Source organism: Lytechinus variegatus, chromosome 6 (assembly GCF_018143015.1).
Source record: "Lytechinus variegatus isolate NC3 chromosome 6, Lvar_3.0, whole genome shotgun sequence".
NCBI classification, from domain to species: Eukaryota; Metazoa; Echinodermata; class Echinoidea; order Temnopleuroida; family Toxopneustidae; genus Lytechinus; species Lytechinus variegatus.
The window spans coordinates 29,105,133-29,125,703 of NC_054745.1; the positions used below are offsets into that span (position 1 = coordinate 29,105,133).

The following is a 20,571-nucleotide window of genomic DNA, read 5'->3' on the forward strand; positions in this document are numbered from 1 at the left end:
CAAATGAAATCATCATTATAATTAACATTTACATGTGTAATGGGAAAAATATTAACCGATTCTTGGTTTGTGTGTTTTGCTTTGCTTTGCCTGTTTTTTTTCGGTTTTGTTTCTTACAATTATTAGAATCCTCTAGTATTTCCTTCTCGGTCGATTTAGGATATTAGTAGAAAAATTCTTCGTCTGTTCATGCTGAAATTTCTACCAGTGTTTTCCTAAAAAAAAGGTTCAGCCGCAATTTCAAAATCCAAGAGATTCACCCAATGATGTTACACCAATGCAGTGTTTAATATGGAGAGGGACATCGCCTTCTTCTCAAGATCACTACGGTAACAGGTCTGCTAGGTACATTTGGTAGACCCCATTTTGAAAGCCTTCTTTGGTTTTACACTGTAAAAACTGCGGTGTTCAAACTGACACCGATTGGTGTTAATAGAGTACTACACCCTGAGGTGTTCAAATTACACCCTAGAGATTAAACATAACACCAAAGAGTGTAAATGTAATAACAAAAGGTGTTGTAATAACATTTATAGGTGTAAAACTAACACCACCAATTTAACACTGGTGTAAAATAACTGGTGTGGTCCTCTATGTACACTGGTTAATACCACAGTTTCTTGCTGTGTAGGCACATAAACTAATGCATGTTGTAATTAATTCAAAGTGTTATTTGACACTTGAAACTATGATGCATACACCAACAGACGGATATTACATGAATTTTGCCTTTTTCTTCATAAGTATCAGAAGCCATATCAGACTCCTTTTTGGAAGCCAGCTTGGATTTAGTTGTTAGTATGTGTTTTGAAATATGAATTTAAATCCATCATATTTAGAGTGTTTATGCATGCTGAAAAATACACCAAATATTAAATAGTTAAAGATGAGAAATTTGTTTTTGATTTTTGGCTATTATGAACCAAGAAATTTCCCAAAATAATAATAAATGAGCTTTATGGCCTAATTTGCATATGATAACTCCTGCACCTTGTCTAAAAGGGAGGCTGAGACCTCAGTCAATAATTTCACTTCAGATTACAGACGTACATATTCTATCCAAAGTAGATATATGAACAAAGATTATAGTAATGTTATGCTTGAAAGTAAAGATATAAACAGATGAAATAATAATTTGAGAAATATAACAATTCTATACTTGACATGAAATGTCACAAAAGTACAGTAAGAAAAAATTGGAGAAAAAAAAATTTAACAATTTTTTGTGGAAGCAACGAAATCTATCAAAATGATTATATGCAAATTTCATGACCTGATTTTCATACACAAACTATAATTTTTGTTGCTTAAAAACCCAGACCGGACCTAAAAATGAAATTGACAATATATATACCAATCGAAAGCTTATAAGCTACTAAACACAGCAATGTATGCTTTATGCATTTTCACCGCTTCCCAGCTGAGTATTTCGCTTAAAAATATTCCAATTATTGGGCTTTGAACCCAGCTTAAAAAATAGGCTTTATTGTGCATTTCACTTGCCTCGAGACCTTGACGTCACGTTGTGTAAGAAGCGTCTTGATTTCATAGGTTTGTACACAAAAAACTGGGTGATTTTTCCAGATAATGCATTTCATTCTCTTCTATCACAGAGGGATATCACATATATTTTTCCCACAAGCTTGAATTTATGAAATCTACAGCTTTAAACTAGTTTTTGCTATATTTTATTTCCTGCTTATTTGGCGCAGATTTCAATTCTATCTGCTTTTAGATTTTGTATAACAACTTTTCCTGACATAGCAATTTAAGCCCAATAAGAGCCTAGCAAATAAATCTTTAAAAAAAAAATTGTAATGAATAGTTTTAGGTTTACAGCAATTTCAATAGTGAATAATTTTGAGTGACATTTTCATCTGAAAACGAAAATAAAGGAATTCATAACATGGAAATGGAAGAAAATACCCAGTGCTTTTGTACACAAACCTATGGAATCACAACCCTCCAGACACAACGTGACGTCATCATTTCCAGGCGACGTGGGGGTGCTCAATCGAAGCCTACTTTGGAGGAGAAGTTTCTTTGATTTTTATTTAATATCTTTAAGAAATGGAAGGAGAGCTATGTAATGTTTTTGGTATATTTGTATTCTTTGAATCATTACCTTTCTTTTGATATATATATATGTATGATTGTTTTACACCGGTCAGGGTCCTGAAGTTTTATAAACAATACATGAACTGAAATAAATTTTTGTGGTGACACCCAACAATAAACACTCACTACCTCATTATTATGAGACTCCTTCACACATTCCCATGTGTGTCTAAATTGTGTTCTGACGTTGGGTCCTCCGGTCACAATGAAACATTACAAAAGTACCTGGGTGGGAGGGGAGGGAAGCTTGTTGCCTCGAATAAAATTCAAACTTCTATTGCTGCATTACGTGGGTACAATATTAATATACTTTGCATACGTACACAGCAAAAACTGTGGTGTTAACCGGTGTACATAGAGGACCACACCAGTTATTTTACACCGGTGTTAAATTGGTGGTATTAGTTTTACACCTATAGGTGTTATTGTAACACATATGGTTGTTACAGTTACACTCTTTGGTGTTATGTTCAATCTGAAGGGTGTTATTTTAACACCTCGGGGTGTGGTCCTCTACTAACACCAATTGGTGTCAGTTTTAACACCACTGTGGCTAAGCTAGGCGTTCATAGCGCACACAGCTTTTTAAGGAATTACTTCCTCCCGGTACCCATTTACCTCACCTGGGTTGAGTGCAGCACATTGTGGATCAGTTTCTTGCTGAAGGAAATGACGCCATGGCTGGAATTTGAACCCACGACCCTCTGTTTCAAAGTCCGAAGACGATTCCACTGGGCCACAACGCTCCACATTACCACATAATTACCATTTCATTGTTTCCACATATTCTATTTCTGTTTTGTTCATAACAATAGATCCTTATTTTCATTTAACCTTGGATGTATCTGGCACCATACCAACATCTCTTCCAAGGTCTTTTTAAATCTGTACTGTGTTGACGTCATCGATACAATTAACATCTCTTTCCTCTTTTAGTATTTGTGTATTTTCATTGCTAAATGTCAGGCTGGAACAACTTTCAAATTGTCTTAATATTTAATAATAATAATAATAATAGCGGCATATTTACCCAGGGTAGCCACTTCAGTTCCGAAAACTGTTCTCCCAGCAGGCCCTGCTATTATATTTTGAGTAAGACTTTAAAGCAAAGGGCAAAAAAAAAAATAATATCACCGGCATACATTGAGAGGTTGGATTCAGAACTACATATCTGTATTTTTAAAAAACTCTTACACGTAATTGTAATACTTCGATTACAATCAGAAACAAGATACGGAGTAAATAGATCCCCCTGCCTATACCTCTTGATATAGGATATAGGCGGTAGATTATTTAGCACATTATTTAGCACACATCCCTCAATGTTTTGATAAAAGGTTTTGACCCAGTTGATCAACATTGGACCTCCGGCTATCGATTCTAGGTCTTCAAATAAAAGTAAAATCGTGATCAATCGAATCAAATGCTTTCTTGAAGATAAATATCATAAATATAAAACGAGTTTAAATGTTGTCCAATAGAATTACCACCCAAGTTTTTGTATGTATTAATAAAAAAAAACGTACCAAATGGCTTTGGAAGAAAATGTGTACTAATTGCTGAAAAATAATCATGGAATAAACTGTCGGATATTTTCCCGAAAAATATAAGTGCACTATCCCATAAATGTGTTCTTTGTATTAAACCCCCATTCCACAGAGAAGAAGACCGCTGAAAGACCTTTGAAAGACCGTGAATTTTGGCTGATCTTTCAGAGGTTTCTCAATGAACTTACAATGGTCTTTGAGGTCTTACACAAGTCCTGACCGATCTTTCAGCGGTCTTCGTGGTGTTCATAGACTCCAAACCTTTTTGAAACGTTTCAAAACAGTCTTACAAGAAAATAGTCTTTCAGTGGTCTTTCAGCTGTCTTTCGATGAACTTTCAAAGGTCTTCATAGTCTTTCAAAGATCTTTTGGCAGTCTCTCAAGATTTTTGCGGAGTTCACTGTAAGACTCATAAGAGATCATTGAAAGACCAGGCAAAGTCAATGGAAATAATTCTGGAAGATCACTTGTTGCATAAAAGATCTCTGAAAGGCCATTGAAAGATCTCTATAGGACTGGTCTAGGAATAGTAATCCATCAGTTCTTTGATGGGTCTTTCTGAGCCATTTCACAGAAATGACAAATTTCTGTGATCTTGAAGACCGCTGTAAGACCTCACCAATTAAAAGTCTTTCAGTGGTTCTTCAATAGTCTCTGTTCTGTGGAATGGGGGCCTTACTCTAAGGCCCCAGTCCACAGAACAGAGAAATGCCCGTATGTAGCTAAGATATCATGATTTCGGAAAGATAATTTCATTTTAATGTACCAAAACTATAGAACTATGATATATAATGGCAATTCACCCTAATTTTTAAGACTTTCTCATGAAATAAATGTTTGCTTCAACTAATGTCTTTTACATTGAAAGTCGACTGTTTCAATATCACCATGTTTTCATTCATTCAGTACGCATCTCGTTCATAAAATGAGTTGACCAAAATAAAGAACATATTTACAATGTAAGAATGCGTTCTACACTTGGACTTTCAAGCGTGAAAATGCATTGAAATTATGTTTAATCTCCTTATTAATTTTCAGGTGAGGTGGTTCGTATCACAGTGCTGTCCGTAGGATATACAGCAATCGAAACATCAAATGATGTACGGTACCAATGCTACCGCAGTGTACAACATGCGGATGCTACATTGTCCTTCGGACGGTCTGCACCCATAACAACCAGTATATCACCACCACCACACAGAAATCACCCTGTCCCTATACATGCAGATGTATTGATTGTTTGGTTCTCTGATTATGGAGATTATTGGCATACGAACGGGTTTGGTCCCTTCTACTGCGAGGCTGCTACGGCTTGTGGAGATGTAACAAGGGTCACTACATTTTTTCAGAGAAGTGATGGTAAGATCTTTTGTTCTTCTTCTTTTCACAGCGGCATGCTGTAAGCTAACTAGCCACGATGGGAAAAAAATATGATAGCCATCTTTCGCAAACCTCAGGGACGGTAGCATTAAGATCAACTAACACAAAATTTAACGATTAATCATACACTTGGTTTTTAAGATTTATTGTACATTATGGTCAATGGAAGCAAACGTAGAAAACTGCTCTACAATCATTGCTAAGCTTTGTGTTACAGGCCCTATAGATCTGATTTTCGATCGTGTGCAAAATTCTTTCACGCGACACCCGCACCATGCTGCGAGATTTAATCCCGCTTCCATGCATTTACGACTGATGGTAATCATCGTATATGCCCCCTGAGCCAGCGGCGAGCCTCTACTAACCCAGCTGGCTGGAGATATTCGAAATGCAGGGCCTACAATAGATTACGACATAGATAAGAAAGTGGTTTTTCAAACAAATCGAGTAAATATTTAGTGAGGAAAAAGTTAGTGCATTAAGGCTTAGATATAGATCATTACAATCCATCGAATCGATATTGCATTTAATTTGGATTATTGGTGGATCACTGGTAATTTATTCCATTGGTCAAATCACCTCTCCAACCGAAACCATTTCGCATGCGTCAATGTACACGGCATATGCACTAAGGCTTAAACGTCTGAATTTGTTATTGACATACCTTACTTTTACGTTCAAAATATACATCTCACAAAGAACACCAACTATATATAAAAACGGATCAGATTGTTTTCGAGAAAATATTTGTAGGGATTATGTTTGTATTGTGTGTGTTACCATTTTTCTCATTAAAATCAGTGATTGTAGTTGTAACGCACTCACGCATTATGTTTGATTAGCTTTAATAATATTCCTGTCAGTTTGAATTTTTTGAAATATTTCATGCATAATCAACTGTGGTCCTGCGCTTTTACTGCCCCCCCCCCCCCCAGTTAAATGCATTTGCCCGTATTATGATGCCAGGTTTAACTTAGACCATGGTCTAACTCTTAGGTAGAATTATGGGAAGACATGGGTGTCAAAAGTTGTATTAAGTTGTATGTTTCTTATGTTTACTGTGCTCTTTCCCGATTCATCGATGGTGAAGACAATCATCTGTTTATACTTCCTAGACAGTTAAGAATGATTTGAGAGCCAAATGAGCTCAAATATTTTATATCTACTGCTAGTGATGTATTAACAATTTGCTATCCATACTCAAACCCCAACTTTAAACCTAAGTTAAAGTTAAACCCGACTGCAGAATACGTGTCATTGCATTTATCTAATAAGTAATTGCAAGAAAGACTACTTTATTTGAGAAAAAAGTTGCATAATGGTGCATTGAGAATAAGATTTAGACACCAGGGGCCCGTTGCAGAAAGAGTTGCAATCGATCGCAACTCTAAAAATCATGCACAACTTGATTTTCAACCAATCAACAGCGCGCATTTAGGACTTGCGTTTAAACGCAACTCTTTCTGCAACAGGCCCCAGTTCAATTATGTTTCAATCTTCATGAGCGTTTATTTTTTCATATTAACAGCTAAGTTCATACCAAGTGATGGAGTGTTTACAAAGACAGTCAGTGTGGCAGACACAGGAGTAGTGATCTCAATGACTGATCGATACCAACCTGATGATGATGGAAGTATCACATGGAGGAAAGATGGTGGTGATGTTCTTACACAATTTGAGGGACAGACCAGTATCAGCTTCCCAAGCCCAATCCGGATATCAGACCAAGGGATTTATGAGATCTACTACGATGGCGAGAGAGATCAAAACAGAGGAGGAATATACAGACTTATCGTCAGGGGTAATCCCCATCTCCTAATTTCTAATTAATTAGACTTATTTTAAGATGTCTTCATAAACTAAATAAACTTTAGCTTTCAAGGAAGCAGTGAGATATATGACTTTCCTTTCTATGGTGTCCTTCTCAATATATGAAATTATATATTCTTTTATTAGGAAAAAAATATCCTGATTTTAAAAGAAACGTTGCTACGAGATTTTGTTACTCATTTACAGCTTAATAAAAAAAGTACTTTGTATATTAAAACAATGCTTAAAAATTCAATAGTCAATAGTTTCACCGGGTTGATAAATGGATTATTGCCAATCATATTGACTCAGTATTTATGTTTTTTCTCATCAATTCAAACCAGTAAAGTAAAAAAAAAATAATCCTACGTTTATGAGTTTTGGCTTAATGCACCATATGCAAATGTTTTTTACATAAATGAAAATTAATGTACGTTGTACACGAAATCACGTTTTTGATAATTTCTTTATCAGAAATGAAGAGATCAGTTGCAAATGGGGTCCGGTCCATTTTTCATCAAATTTGTTGAATTTTTTTGTCTCAATGTATAGCTTTTTTAGTAGCTCTATAAGATGATACCAAAGAAAAGTTGATTTTTTTCATTAAAAAATGAGCAAAAATATCTAATAAAAAATCAATTTTTTTCAAAAGGGGTCAATAGGTCCATTTCAGTGTTGTTGCAAAAGGGGTTAGGTCCACAAAGATTTTTTGGGGAAAAGAATAATAGGACAAATATGAAGACAGGTAGATTTCTTATATACCCAATTTTATGTTCACACGGTAGGGTATCATGAAAATTTAGTTTCACATAAAAATATTGCAATATATGGGAGAATAAAAGAAAGTATATTTCGGTGGGGATTACACCTAACCTCTTTTCCAACCAAGCTCTTCTGAAGAGCTCATAAGTCAAATGGGGTTAGGTCCAATTTTTAAACATTTTGTTGGTTTTTTTTGTCTCAAAACCTATAGATTTTTTATTGCTCTGATGATCCAAAGGACAATTTGAAATTTTCATTATGACATTAATAACACTGGCAAAGAAAAATATCTTTTTCATCAAAAATTTGTTAATTTTAATAAAACAAATTTGTTTTATATCCAATTTTATTTACACATGATAGGGTAATGCATTATGACAATTAACTTCTCACAAGAATATTGCAATAAGTGAGAATAAAGAATATGATTTTTGCCGGAATGGTCCAACGTAGATTTAGTCTCAAAAGATGAAATATGTGAGACTTGAAAATAGGAAGTCAGCAAGCGGAGCGGTCAAATTACGCTGTGGTGTAGGAACAAAATTTGTTTAGGGGGATGGGCAAATTCAACCCACTGGCAATTGTGCTTAGTCAATGAAAAGCGACCTTTTTTATTTTAAATGATTTTAATTAACAACCCAACTTGCATAATTTTGACAAAACACAGAGTACTTACTTTGTTTCAGTTCCCTTTGTTGTCCATGGCCTCTGCTAATTCTCTATTCATTTTATCTTTTTTTTCATCTTTGTGTCTGCCATTAGAATGTCCTGCCGGTAAGTGGGGTCCACCTAGATGTTATGGTGTCTGTGATAACTGCTACAACGGTGGTGTCTGTGATGATAAATCTGGTCTTTGCATCTGCCCAAACAATTTCAAAGGAAAGAATTGTTTAGAAAGTGAGCATTATCAAAAAAAAATATACGGGCATCTATTTTTATACGCCCGTCTTAATACGAGACGTATTGTGGTATTACTCGGTGTCCGTCTGTCTGTCCGTCCGTCTTTGACCTCTTTTTAAACGCGATTTCTTCAGTTTAACCTAACCTATGCTCATATAATTTAGTGTGTATGATAAACTAGCATGGATCCCAGAAGGCCTATTGATTTTGAGATCAATAGATCAAAGATTAAGGTCACAGTAACATATTTTCATCTTACCTTTCTCAGCTCCTTGTAAACGCGATAACTTCAGTTCAACTTAATATGGGCTCACACAATTGTGTGTGTGTGATACTTACATGATTTGATTCTGAGGTCAAAAGGTCAAATATAGAATCGCCGTCTTCCATTCTTCTTCTTTGGCAAATAACTCCACTTTCCGCGTGACAGGCGGGCATATTATGCTATTGCCCCGGTAAAACTCTTGTTTCTATTATTACTGTAATCATGATTCACTATCATCATTATTACCATGATCATCATCCATCATCATCATCATCATTTTTATTATTATTATTATTATTATTATTATTATTCATTATCTGGCATATTAACCAATTATGAAACAGTCTACATGTACATAAAAATTTGTGACCTACCTCCCCAAAACCACAAATAAGTCGCCAGGTAAGGTTCTTTGTCAAACGCCAAAGTATAAATTTTGTTTCCAAGAACCCAAAATTAAGAAAATAAATTATCTGAAAAAAATACTCTTCTTCACAGTGTAAAAATTTTGAAGTCATGACATTGAATAAAAGATAAGATATAAGAGTTTCTTGGACATTACTTTTCTCAGACTGCTTGGAAGCTTTACTGAGATTACACAGTATGCACAGCTCATGCTTGAGTGAACCAAAAACTTCAAACCTTGTTTTCTCCTTATCATTTTTTTAAGCTCATGCATAATTTCCTCCGCATTCAATCAAGTACTTGTAATGGTTATTGTTGGTGAATTTTAAGATATCATATATCATTTTAATGCTTAGGAAATGAACTTTCAAGCTCAATAAAAATCTCAGTACTCTTTTGGGTCGACTTATTGTTGGTTTTCGGGCGGCAGGTCTCATTTATGATTTGTTATGATAAAATGGAAGAAACGATTTGTTTGTACTACATGTATATGTGACACGCTTTCATAAAGCTTACATATATTGAATAGTGTTTAGGATTTGTTAAAACTTACAACACCGATTCCCAGATATAAGAAGTACACATTTAGCATGTTTAGGAATGAATCATGTAATAAATCTCAATCTTAATGAGTTGCCATGCTAGTTTCTCCATTAGTGCAGGGTTGGAAGGAGCTACATAAGATTTATCATGTCGTTATCGTCCACACTGAGAGCTCTACTATAAGGTCCATTGTCGTAGTGAGATTCCCGACCACACGAACGACTCCACACAGTTCGCCATTACGCCGCGCCGGCGGTGCGTTTCCGTTTTACACCCTGGCGAAGGCATTTTCCGGAAAAGTAGCCAAAAAGCGACTAGTGAAGAGTCTAAGTCTACGTTTGTTTACATTATCAGCTGGGCGCGCGATCCAAAGTCCGCACCGAAGTTATCCGCAGAACATATACCGTACAGCTGAGCTTATATGCTGACAGCTGATGTCTGTCTTTCTCTCTATCTGTCTATATATCTATCTCTCAAATTCTATCTCTATCTATCTATGTAACTGCAGTATCTATCTATCTAATAATCTATTCTGTCTCTCTCATTCTTTATCTAACATCTATCTCAAATTCTCTATCTCTCTCTATCTATCCATCCATCTGTCTGTCTTTCTCTATTTCTCTCTCTACCTATCTATCTGTTAATTTGTCGCTCTTCTCTCTCATTCTTGATCTATCTGACATCTATCTATCTCTCAAATTCTCCAGCTCTCTCTCTCTCTATCCATTTGTCTGTCTTTCTTCTATCTATTTATCTATCTATCTATGAAACTACAGTATCGGTTAATTTGTCTATCTTCTCTGTTTCTCTTATTCTTTATCTATCTAACATCTATTTATCTCTCAAATTCTCTATCTCTCTCTCTCCCTCTATCTATCCATCTGTCTGTCTTTCTCTATTTCTCTCTATTTATCTATTTTTTTTTAACTAGAGTATTTATCTATCTGTTAATTTGTTAATAATCTTCTCCCTCTCTCTCATTCTTTATCTTTCTATCTTTATCTTTCTATCTATCTAACACCGGTCTCTCTAATTCTTTATCTCTCTCCTTCTCTAGTATCTGTCTGTCTTTTTTCTCTCTTTTTCTTTGTCCGTCCATATTTATATCTATAACATCTCTCTCTCTCTCTCTATCTATCTATATATCTATCCTTCTCTCTCTTTCTCTCCCCTCTCCCTCTATATATCGACCTCTCTTGTCTCTCGATCCCCCTCTCTCTATTTATCTATCTATCCATCCATCTATCCACCTCTCTCGCTCTCTCTATTTCTATCTATCTGTCTATCTTGTCTCTATCTATTTATCAGTCTTCTATATCTATCTTTCGGCAGCTTCTAAGTATCAATCCCGGTATCAATCCATCAAACTTCAATTTGTCTTTCCATTATAATATCTGTTTATTTTGATTTTGTCTGTCATTCTATTCAATTAGTTAATGATTTATTTTTAGAAAAAAAAAACTATCATAAACAACGCGACTGCAAAAGCATGTTCGGATTTCACTCCTGACTGCCGCTCTCTCTGTACATGAAGTGCCGAGGAACTCTGTGCTCTGATCAGTAACTGCAAATTGCATGCGGTGGTGGACTCGCCTGTGTCGCACGCTGCATGCATGCAACCAGCGACGTGTGTAGACTCTTCACTAGTCGCTTTTTGGCTACTTTTCCGGAAAATGCCTTCGCCAGGGTGTAAAACGGAAACGCGCTACCCGGTGAACCTCCAAGCACTTCAATGTTTTCAGCAGTCTCATCTCGGTCTATGATTTAACTTGTTTTCTTTTTTCTTTTCTAATGAGTTGGCTGTATATTATTATTATCTGCCAACCTGTGCGCTTTGAAACACCAGTATCAAGCGCCCTACAAATGTTATGATTATTATTATTATTATTATCATTTACATTTCAAACTTTTCTTCAGTTTGCAGGGATGATGGAGGGAATAACTTTGGAATAAACTGCGAATCTTATTGCTCATATCGTAACTCGCCAACTCAATGTCGTGGCTTTCTGTTCTGTCTACCTGATCCTTATGGATGCTCATGTGATGTTGGTTCCCAAGGCCTTTCATGTGATAGTGGTAAGTCTTGTGGTGAATGGTGTCAGTCAATCTTGTTCTAGTTAGAAAGGTATGTTTTGCAATACGTGCAAAGTAGCAGTTTAGACATGTGACTTTCATTTTTATTACTGCTTGTAAAGTGCTTTCATCCTGACAAAAATCTGGAATTTAATATTTCAAACCATGAAAGTAAGATAAGTCTCCTGTTTTGTACATTTAACCATACTACATCAGCATACATGACAGTATCATTTCCGTCTGAACCATGTCTTCGCTTTCCACAGGCGATTACTTGAACTGATAGTGTGCGACAATAAATAAGGACTCGGAAGCAACTTTGTAGTTAGGATCAATACTTTTATTAACCGTAATCAACAGAAGAGTCGGACAAACGTGATGCCGCATAACTGACGCAGCTGGCGCTATAACATCAGATACAAATCAAATGGCGGTGGAGTATTTAGTCCATTCTGTTTTATTGTTGAAGGGGAATAGTTCTACAGGCATGGTTGGACTTAAGTAAGAGTACAGGCGACAAAGGAGAAGGAGCAGTAGTAGAAGTAGGAGAAGGAGCAGTAGTAGAAGTAGGAGAAAAAGAAAGACACGAATATGGAGGAGGAGGAATATGATTGGGAGGAAGAGAGGGAGGAGAAAGGGAAGAGAAAGAAAAAATGAATAGAGAAAGGAAGAGGGCCAGGATGAGATGGCAAACAAAATATATATATACCTTTTTTATTAAGAATTAAATTACCCCCTCTCTCAGATTGTCTAGTTGGTACATATGGCGTAGGATGCTCACAGACATGTCACTGTGCAGATGAGTCATCGTGTGACCCTTTTAGTGGAATATGTACTACAGGTGGATGCCAGCCTGGTTGGTCAGGGAACAATTGTCAAAGTAAGTCTATTATTCTAGCTCGTCTGAGAGAAAACTGTTTTGTTCTGAACGAAACAGTATACATTATGCATGTGTACGGTTCTGCACATTTAAACTCCATCATGATACAATCAACTGTATCCACAGCATGCAAAGAGGGTTGATCTGTTTTTTAAACGCTGTTGTTGTTTTTTCAAACATGTTTGAAACGCGTTTTAAAACACTAATTTTCCCTTCCCCCTAAAAAAATAAGCAATAAAACACAGCATAGAATTGTGTGTTGTAAATTTGCTTGGATGTGTGTGTTTTTTTTAATACTTGGAACGTTAACTCAGGTAATCACGGTTCGCAAAACGTTTTGCGTACACTTTTATACATCCTCCTAATTTACGAAGTGTTCGTTTATGTGACCCATCAATTAGGGAAATGCTACAAGCAAAATACGAAATATCGCGTAATAATATGCTGTAAAACGCTTTTAGCCGATATGGGAAATCGCTGTATAAAGAAAGTATTTATCATTATGGTTATTATTATTATAATAATCGCGAGGTGGTCCGAGATAGGTTTGCTCAGATGGGTTATCGGGTAGGTTGTGCGTTTACACCGGATTAGAAACCCGTCCGAGAATGATTTGGGGGGCGCCCCAAGACTACTACGTAACAGCGGTCTTGGATCTGCATCCAAATCCACTTCTTAAACACTTATCAAATTGCCAAAATAATAATTACAAAAGCGTTTTGCTAAAAATGTCACCAAAATCGGATGTAAAATAAGACAGTTATGAAATTTTAAACTTTTACTAATTTTTTTTCACAAAATAGTGACATGCAAATGACAGAGTCTACGATTTCCCTTGTTTAAAAGAAAATGCTTGCTTGAAAGACTCGAAAGACTTGTGTGAATTCATCTAATATAGTAAGAGCATACACGCTTAATATCCTTGCTTGTAAATTATAATTGCTACATTTACAACGTCTATTTATTTGTGTTTATGTCCCTCTTGTATTTTCTCAGTTCCTGATATCTGTGAAGCCGGTTACTATGGACCTCAATGTATTGATAAATGTTATTGCATGGATGATGCATCATGTGATAAAACAACAGGAGCATGTCCTCAGGGGAAGTGTGCCTTGGGATACAGCGTACACGAAGGAAACGATACTTGTCAAGGTAAAAGGATCTTATTTACTGCGTAGCGCGAGCTGAATCCTTTTTTACGCAGGATACGTATCTCGCTAAAACGAATAATCAAAACACTGATCGCGAGAAGCATATAGACCGCGGGGGGGGGGGGCACTCAGTATATAATGCATAGTGGGTATGTGCCGCGGAGGGGACCCCCATTTTTACACTCAAATTTCCGTTCCAAGGCATAGCATTTTTGCCTTGTTGAGAAAAAGAACAAAGAAAGCCGCTCCAAGGCATAGCATTTTCTTCTTATCGAGAAAAAAGAAGAGAGAAATCCGCTCCAAAGCTTCGCATATTTTTCGTTTAATACGCCGCTCCGTTCGCGTTGAATTAGCTGCAATTTTGGTGAAAAGCGGCCGCAGAGCTCCCCGGCGGAGGCCGCGCTAGCTGCATCATGTACGCATGACCGTTCCGTAGGGATGCATACGCGCTCACACGCTGGCGATCCGTTCCAAGGACCCCCGTTTTCACAAACATTTGTCGTTCCGAAGCCCGTTCCGAGGACCCTCCTTCTTACGATAAGCCCGCTCCAAGCCCCCCGTTTTTTGTCTCGCCCGCGGCACACCCCACCACTTTTTTGGTCGAGTGCCCCCCCGGGCATATAGACTTGAACATTGGATTTTTAAGCCCAATTTGAAGAGATAATTTACTTATCTCAGTCAACCGTTACTGTGAGCATGTAGAGCGTGCGGCCAACATTCTGAATTTTATAAAATGAACTGAGAGGATTATGATACTGACAAAAATTATTGGGAGCTAACAGTGAATGAATGATATTTTTTTTTATTTAAGGAAAAAAATGTGTTTTGGAGCGCAGCTTGACTATACATTTTTTTTCTATTTCTCAAAATTTTGGGGTTGGGGCCAACTGACAGGGGGCAAATGACTCCTGTGCTACCCATTGCAGGGGCGGATCCAGCTTTCGCCAATAGGGGGGGCCGAAAAATATTTTGATCAACATTTTTTTTGATTGGCCGCTACAATCTGGCTTTTTTTTTTGGTTGGTTTTTCAGGGGGAAGTCCTAACTAAAGACTGAAGTTTTAAGTATATGTTAGTTTTTATTGCTATAAACAATATAAGGTATCTCATGTGGTCTTAATATATAATGCGAGCGCGAAGCGCGAGCTAAAAATCTTTGATATTTTATGTCCTTAGAACTGAAGATTCAGAGCAGTTTTTATAATCATGAACAAAGATAAGTATCCGACTATTAATGCGAGCGCGAAGCGCGAGCCGAAATTTTATCATATAGTAACGTGAAAAGTGACTCAATTAGGACTGTTTTTAGTGATTAATGAAGAGGATACAAGTATCACCAATTAAATAATGAGAGTGCGAAGCGCGAGTTCAAAATTTCTGATATTCCGACCTGAAAAAATGAACAGTCTAAGCGCGTTTTTATTTAAATAAACAAGCTGTGTGTCTCAAACAATTAAATGCGAACACGAAGCATGAGCTTAATTTTTTGATATACTGACATGATAAAGGAGCATTTTGACAAATTTTGGTAAGAATTTCCAAAGAGCATAGGTTTCTCACAAATCAAACAATGCGAGCGCGCAGCGCGAGCTGAACATTTTGATACACATTAACAATTTGTGTAAATCAAACAAAATAATAAAAGCTTGATGTGCGAGCTAAAAAATTGTGTGCAAATTGATATCAGAAGTGGATATATTGTATATATATTGGTTATATATTAGTGTCATTTAACCCTCTTGAATGGGATTCATTACACAGGCAATGCGAGCGCGAAGCGCGAGCGAAAAAATTTATATAAAGTCTATTATCCAATTCTTCCCCTCACCTTTTTTTTGGTATCCTTTAGGGGTCGGGCCGGTCGTTACGAGGCTGTAAATTACACATCATGGGTAAAATACCTCTTTCTTACCTTTCCTTCTGTTTTTCGTAGTTTCTATCAAGGTAAAGAGTACACTTTTTTCTGCAGGTTGTCAAAAAATAGGGGGGGGGGCCGGGGCCGGCTCGGCCCCCTCCTGGATCCGCGCCTGCATTGGTGCCGCCACTGGTCTGGAGCGGAGACCCCGGAACCCCATGATATTTTTTAACATTGCAGATGGCCACCGTTTTATCAACTCACGGGTACATACACAACACCTTTTATATTCAACGCAGTTGTGGATAATAAAATGAATATTTTAGGCAGCACATAGCAAATGTAGGGGGGGGGGTAAAGGCGCCAGCGAGCGAAGCGAGCAACCAAAAAAATTGGCCTTTAAAAGTGATTAAATTCTACTTATTTTATAGAAGCTTTGGAAATTTAGCCAAAGTAAACAGACTTTTTAAGGTTAATCTAGCCAGCTCAAAGCTTTACCTAGGTAAGGACATATTATCTGGGGATATAAATAGTCCTTGGCTAAGGATTTTTCCTGGGATTATTTGTCCTAATTGTGACCATTATTGCATAAAATTTAGAAAGCTTATAATAGACGCCATCCACCTTTTTTCCCGTTCTTAACATTTTTCAATCCTCGGCAACCCGGTGTCTTATTAAGTTATTTCTGCGCAAACCGATTTCTGCTAGCTTTATAGAAATGGACAGTGCTCATTTGAGTGTAACGTTCAGTCAACATTTTTACTTTAATTTGATACATGACACCCAAACCCAAGAATGTTCCCCTATTGCATATTTGTCAGTTCCCATGACTATTTCAAAGTGTAAACTTTGTCGGGGTCAGGCGAGTTCATATTCATTGCCTTTGATAAACCTAAACTAAATATTTCTTATGAATATGTCAAATTTATTAAGCATTTTAAAGATGGTAATACCTTTCAAGATCGTTAAATTATCGAGTCTCTAAATATGATATTTTTTGGAAATATACTTTTGATTATGGTTCCTCATGTTACGATATTTTTTTTAAAAACTTAACTCTCTATTTCATATGATGCAGTGTAGGCCTATGTGTAACTGAAATTCAGGTTTATATAATAAAATACGTTCAGTTCATCATTTGTGGTAAAATGTCTTCTCATATTACACATCTTAAAGGTTTGGGGAATAGATGCTTGTAGAACAGGGATAGTGCTCAGATATAAGTGGCATGTTTGTAAGGAGTTCTTGTTAATTAACTACATTGAATTTTAAAACTTAAATCAACTACATACTTGTGTCTTAAAATGATTTTGTGTGTTCGTGTGTTTGTTCCCTCACTTTCAAGTATTTCTTTCTGAAAAAGTGGACGCGTCCTGCCCCCCCCCCCCACCCAAGCAAAACTGAGTACAACTCTGTTATGATTGAATACGTATTACTTTTGCACATGTGACATACTCGTACTCTTACATAATAATTGCAATATAAAGTACTTAAAAGCAAAGCGTAATAAGCACCTTATTCATGTCAATATCCATAGAAAAATGAAGTGCTAATTTAGCACCTAATGTCCTTGTATAGTGACTTTGAGTGCTGATTTAGTCATTGAAATTTGAATTAGAAAATCAGCACTCAAAGTGCAGTCACTGTAAGAGGATATTAAATGCTAAATTAAATGCTAAATTAAAGCAGGCACAAAAAAGGGAAAAGGTTGTGTTTACTAAGTGTTGAAATTCTAATTTGGGTGCCAAAATTGTTACAAAATGCTTGAATGTATCCGTTTAATTTCAAATGACTAAAAATGCAAGGGAAATGTATGAGAAATGTTTCGCAGGGTACGTTTGATTTCGCCCTTTCCCCTTGACACAGCGTACAAACGAGCATTTCTGCGCAAACAGATTTCTGCGAGCTTTACAAAAATGGACAGTGCTCACTCAAGTGTAACATTCTGTCAAAACTTTTACTTTTGTTGGATAGATGAGACCCAAACCGAAGATTATACGTGAAAAAATTACCCACATCTTGTATATTTTTAAATTCCGAGGGCTTTTTCAAAGTGTAAACTTTTTTTTTGATACGCACTGTATATCATTTTACCATTTTTGTAGAGGACGAACCTCCACTGTTTGAATACTGTCCAATGAGTGTAACCGTCATTACGGATCCTGGCAAAGCGACTGCACTCGTGACTTGGCACGAACCTTCAGTATCCGACAACTTACCTGATCCGGTTACTATTGTGCCCGTCATAAACCGAAATGATAGCGAATTCAGTTTATACCACAGCGGATCGATGTTTGATACCGGGAACGGCATGGATTTCGATATAGGGATGTATATCGCTAAGTACAACGCAACAGACGGCTCGGATCAAGAGGTCGACACGTGTTCGTTTGAAATACACGTCAAAGGTAATATATTATTGATTTGTATATTTTTGGTGAAAAAATGCATGCCATTATTGGGGGGAAAATATCTGAAATGTACAGATGTTAATATGTACCGCTAAAACTAGCAATCAAAGACTATGATTAATTACCCTCTCTACTTCCTTTCAAATGTTATTAAAAAAAATAACGATTAATGCAACATTAAGGAGAGGTATAAGGCAGAGGCATTTGGTCCGGTGGGTAGGTCTTCAGTCCTTGAACCAAAACGTTAAGGGTTCGAACCCCGCCGTGGCATTTGCATCCTTTAGAAAGGCGGTTATGGCATGTGCCACTCTCCAACTAGGTGCAGGAAAATAGTGTCCGGTAGGAACGATTTTCTTGAATGCAAACTGGTCAGGGTATCTAGGTGCTAACTAAAGCCGTGGTAGCAGTATGCAGAGCTTCGAAAAATTGTATAAAGTGATTACAGTGCGTCCCCAAACAATGTCCCTCTGATACACGGCTAAATTAATTCCAAAACGTAATACTATTCTGCTCAGATCCTGGATATAGAAATGGCGATTTTGAACATGCTAAGGACAATTGGGAAATACAGCAATGTTGCAAACTTGGAGTAGGCTGAAATACACCACTGTTACGTAACATTCTGCTTTCAAGACTGATTAAATTTGTATAGAGTTCCGAACATGAAATACCCTTCTAATCCTGTACATTTCATGAAGAATACCTTCATAATTTTCAATGAATTCAGCCTAGTGTCAGAGGGACATTTTTTCTGGGACGCGCTGTATAAATAGATATATGGTAAAATGTTTAATAAAAAATATTCATAAAATGGTATTGTAATGAAAACAAAGTAGTATGACCTTATCACTGAAGCGTCCTCAGATCTCGAATACGCATATACGGTACATGCAAAAAAAAACCCCAACCGAGCTTCCATGTAAGGTATCAATTTAAAATCCAAATCGTTATGACGGCATCGTCGGCTGCTACAAGAAGCTGATTTGAACTTTATTCCGACCAGATGTCTTGAAGCAAATCGAAATCATGATCTTGTGGTGAAGTGCAAATAAAGTCATTTTATTTCTTGGACCGTTAAAAATGAATGCTAAATGAAATTTAGTAAATACAGAGGCTTTAATAGGAGGGAATTATAGTTCGTAAACAAATTGTCGGCATTACTCCTATGTGTTTAAGATCGCATCCTCGATCTGTAATGAAAATCATAAGTCAGAAAAAAATGGAAGCAGTGGGATTCAAACCTGCCATCTACTGCTTTCCGGGCAGTGACTTAACCACCAGGCTATTCTGGTTTACGGCTGAATTACGATGAACTGGAATTCAAATACCCTCGATCCCCTTCTTTTTGACTCATTAATATGCAAATGCAGTCTGTTGTGGACAATAGATAGTAAATAAAGAGGCTTTAATAGGAGGAAATTATAACATTATTTTGACTTATGATTTTCATTACAGATGAGGCATGCGAGCTAAAACACATAGGAGTAATGCCGATTTTTTTTTACAAAATGAAATTTGTTACAATAATCGGGTAGTATCAGGTCGTGTTTAGTGTGTGTCATGAGCATGATGAATATACATGTAAGTCCAATTAATTTGTTGATATATAATTAAAATCAGATATTGCTTTTTTCTGCATGTTATGCTGATAATGGCTATTTGTGTTGCCGTTGTAACTCTTATCATCATAATCATCCTCGCCTTGTCTTGGGAACTATCCTTGTTATCGTTACATGCATGTAATAGTTTGGATGATAATCACCACAACATATTTCTCCCCAGACACTGAGGATCCGGTTATAACTGATTGCCCGCCATCCATGACTGTACCCACGGAGGATGGGACAATGTATGCTACTGTGTCGTGGAATGCCCCAAACGCAACTGATAATTCAAACGATGTTACACTGACTTTTAACGAGGAACACACCTGGAGTAATTCTGGCTTGTTTCCCATCGGGCTCACCCCTCTTTCTTACACAGCCGAAGACCCATCAGGGAATAGAGCAACTTGCTCCTTCACTATATCCGTTATAGGTAAATACCTTGAATTAGGATTCCATATTTTTTTTCTTATAAAGTGTTGCGATTGATCCGCTGAAAATTAACTACGGAAACTCGGTAAAGTAAATGCAACTAAAATGGAGGTTTGTTTAGGATTTTTTTCTAGATGTTATGTATAGGTATAAATAAATTGTGTGTACGAAATTACACTGCGTCAAACAAAATTACTTTCGTATGAGTGAAAGCAAACTTTGTGTACGAAATGGTGCGAATTAGACTGATTTTTTTTTTACACACTTGGCGCCCCATATTTTTTTATGTGTACAAACTAATCGAATCAGAACGTTTCTGGTGTAAGTTGATGCCATTATCTTGAGCTCGATAAAAGCGTACGTAACTTAAGTGCACAGCCCATTAATTGCGAGATATTCCCAAGAAGAATGCTCCGTTGTTAAGCCTAAACATATAT

The 20,571-nt window shown here is 36.7% G+C and overlaps 1 protein-coding gene across 1 annotated transcript in view; it reads left to right on the forward strand.

Annotated features, from left to right (window-relative positions):
- LOC121417693 (hyalin-like) overlaps positions 1–20,571 on the forward strand; it is a 37,026-nt gene that overhangs the window by 5,207 nt on the left and 11,248 nt on the right. Inside the window, exons 2-9 of the mRNA XM_041611427.1 lie at positions 4,704–5,024; positions 6,574–6,846; positions 8,379–8,513; positions 11,647–11,805; positions 12,548–12,682; positions 13,679–13,834; positions 17,793–18,095; positions 19,881–20,135. Coding sequence (XP_041467361.1) covers positions 4,704–5,024; positions 6,574–6,846; positions 8,379–8,513; positions 11,647–11,805; positions 12,548–12,682; positions 13,679–13,834; positions 17,793–18,095; positions 19,881–20,135 — 1,737 coding nt within the window. The remainder of the gene's footprint in view (positions 1–4,703; positions 5,025–6,573; positions 6,847–8,378; positions 8,514–11,646; positions 11,806–12,547; positions 12,683–13,678; positions 13,835–17,792; positions 18,096–19,880; positions 20,136–20,571) is intronic.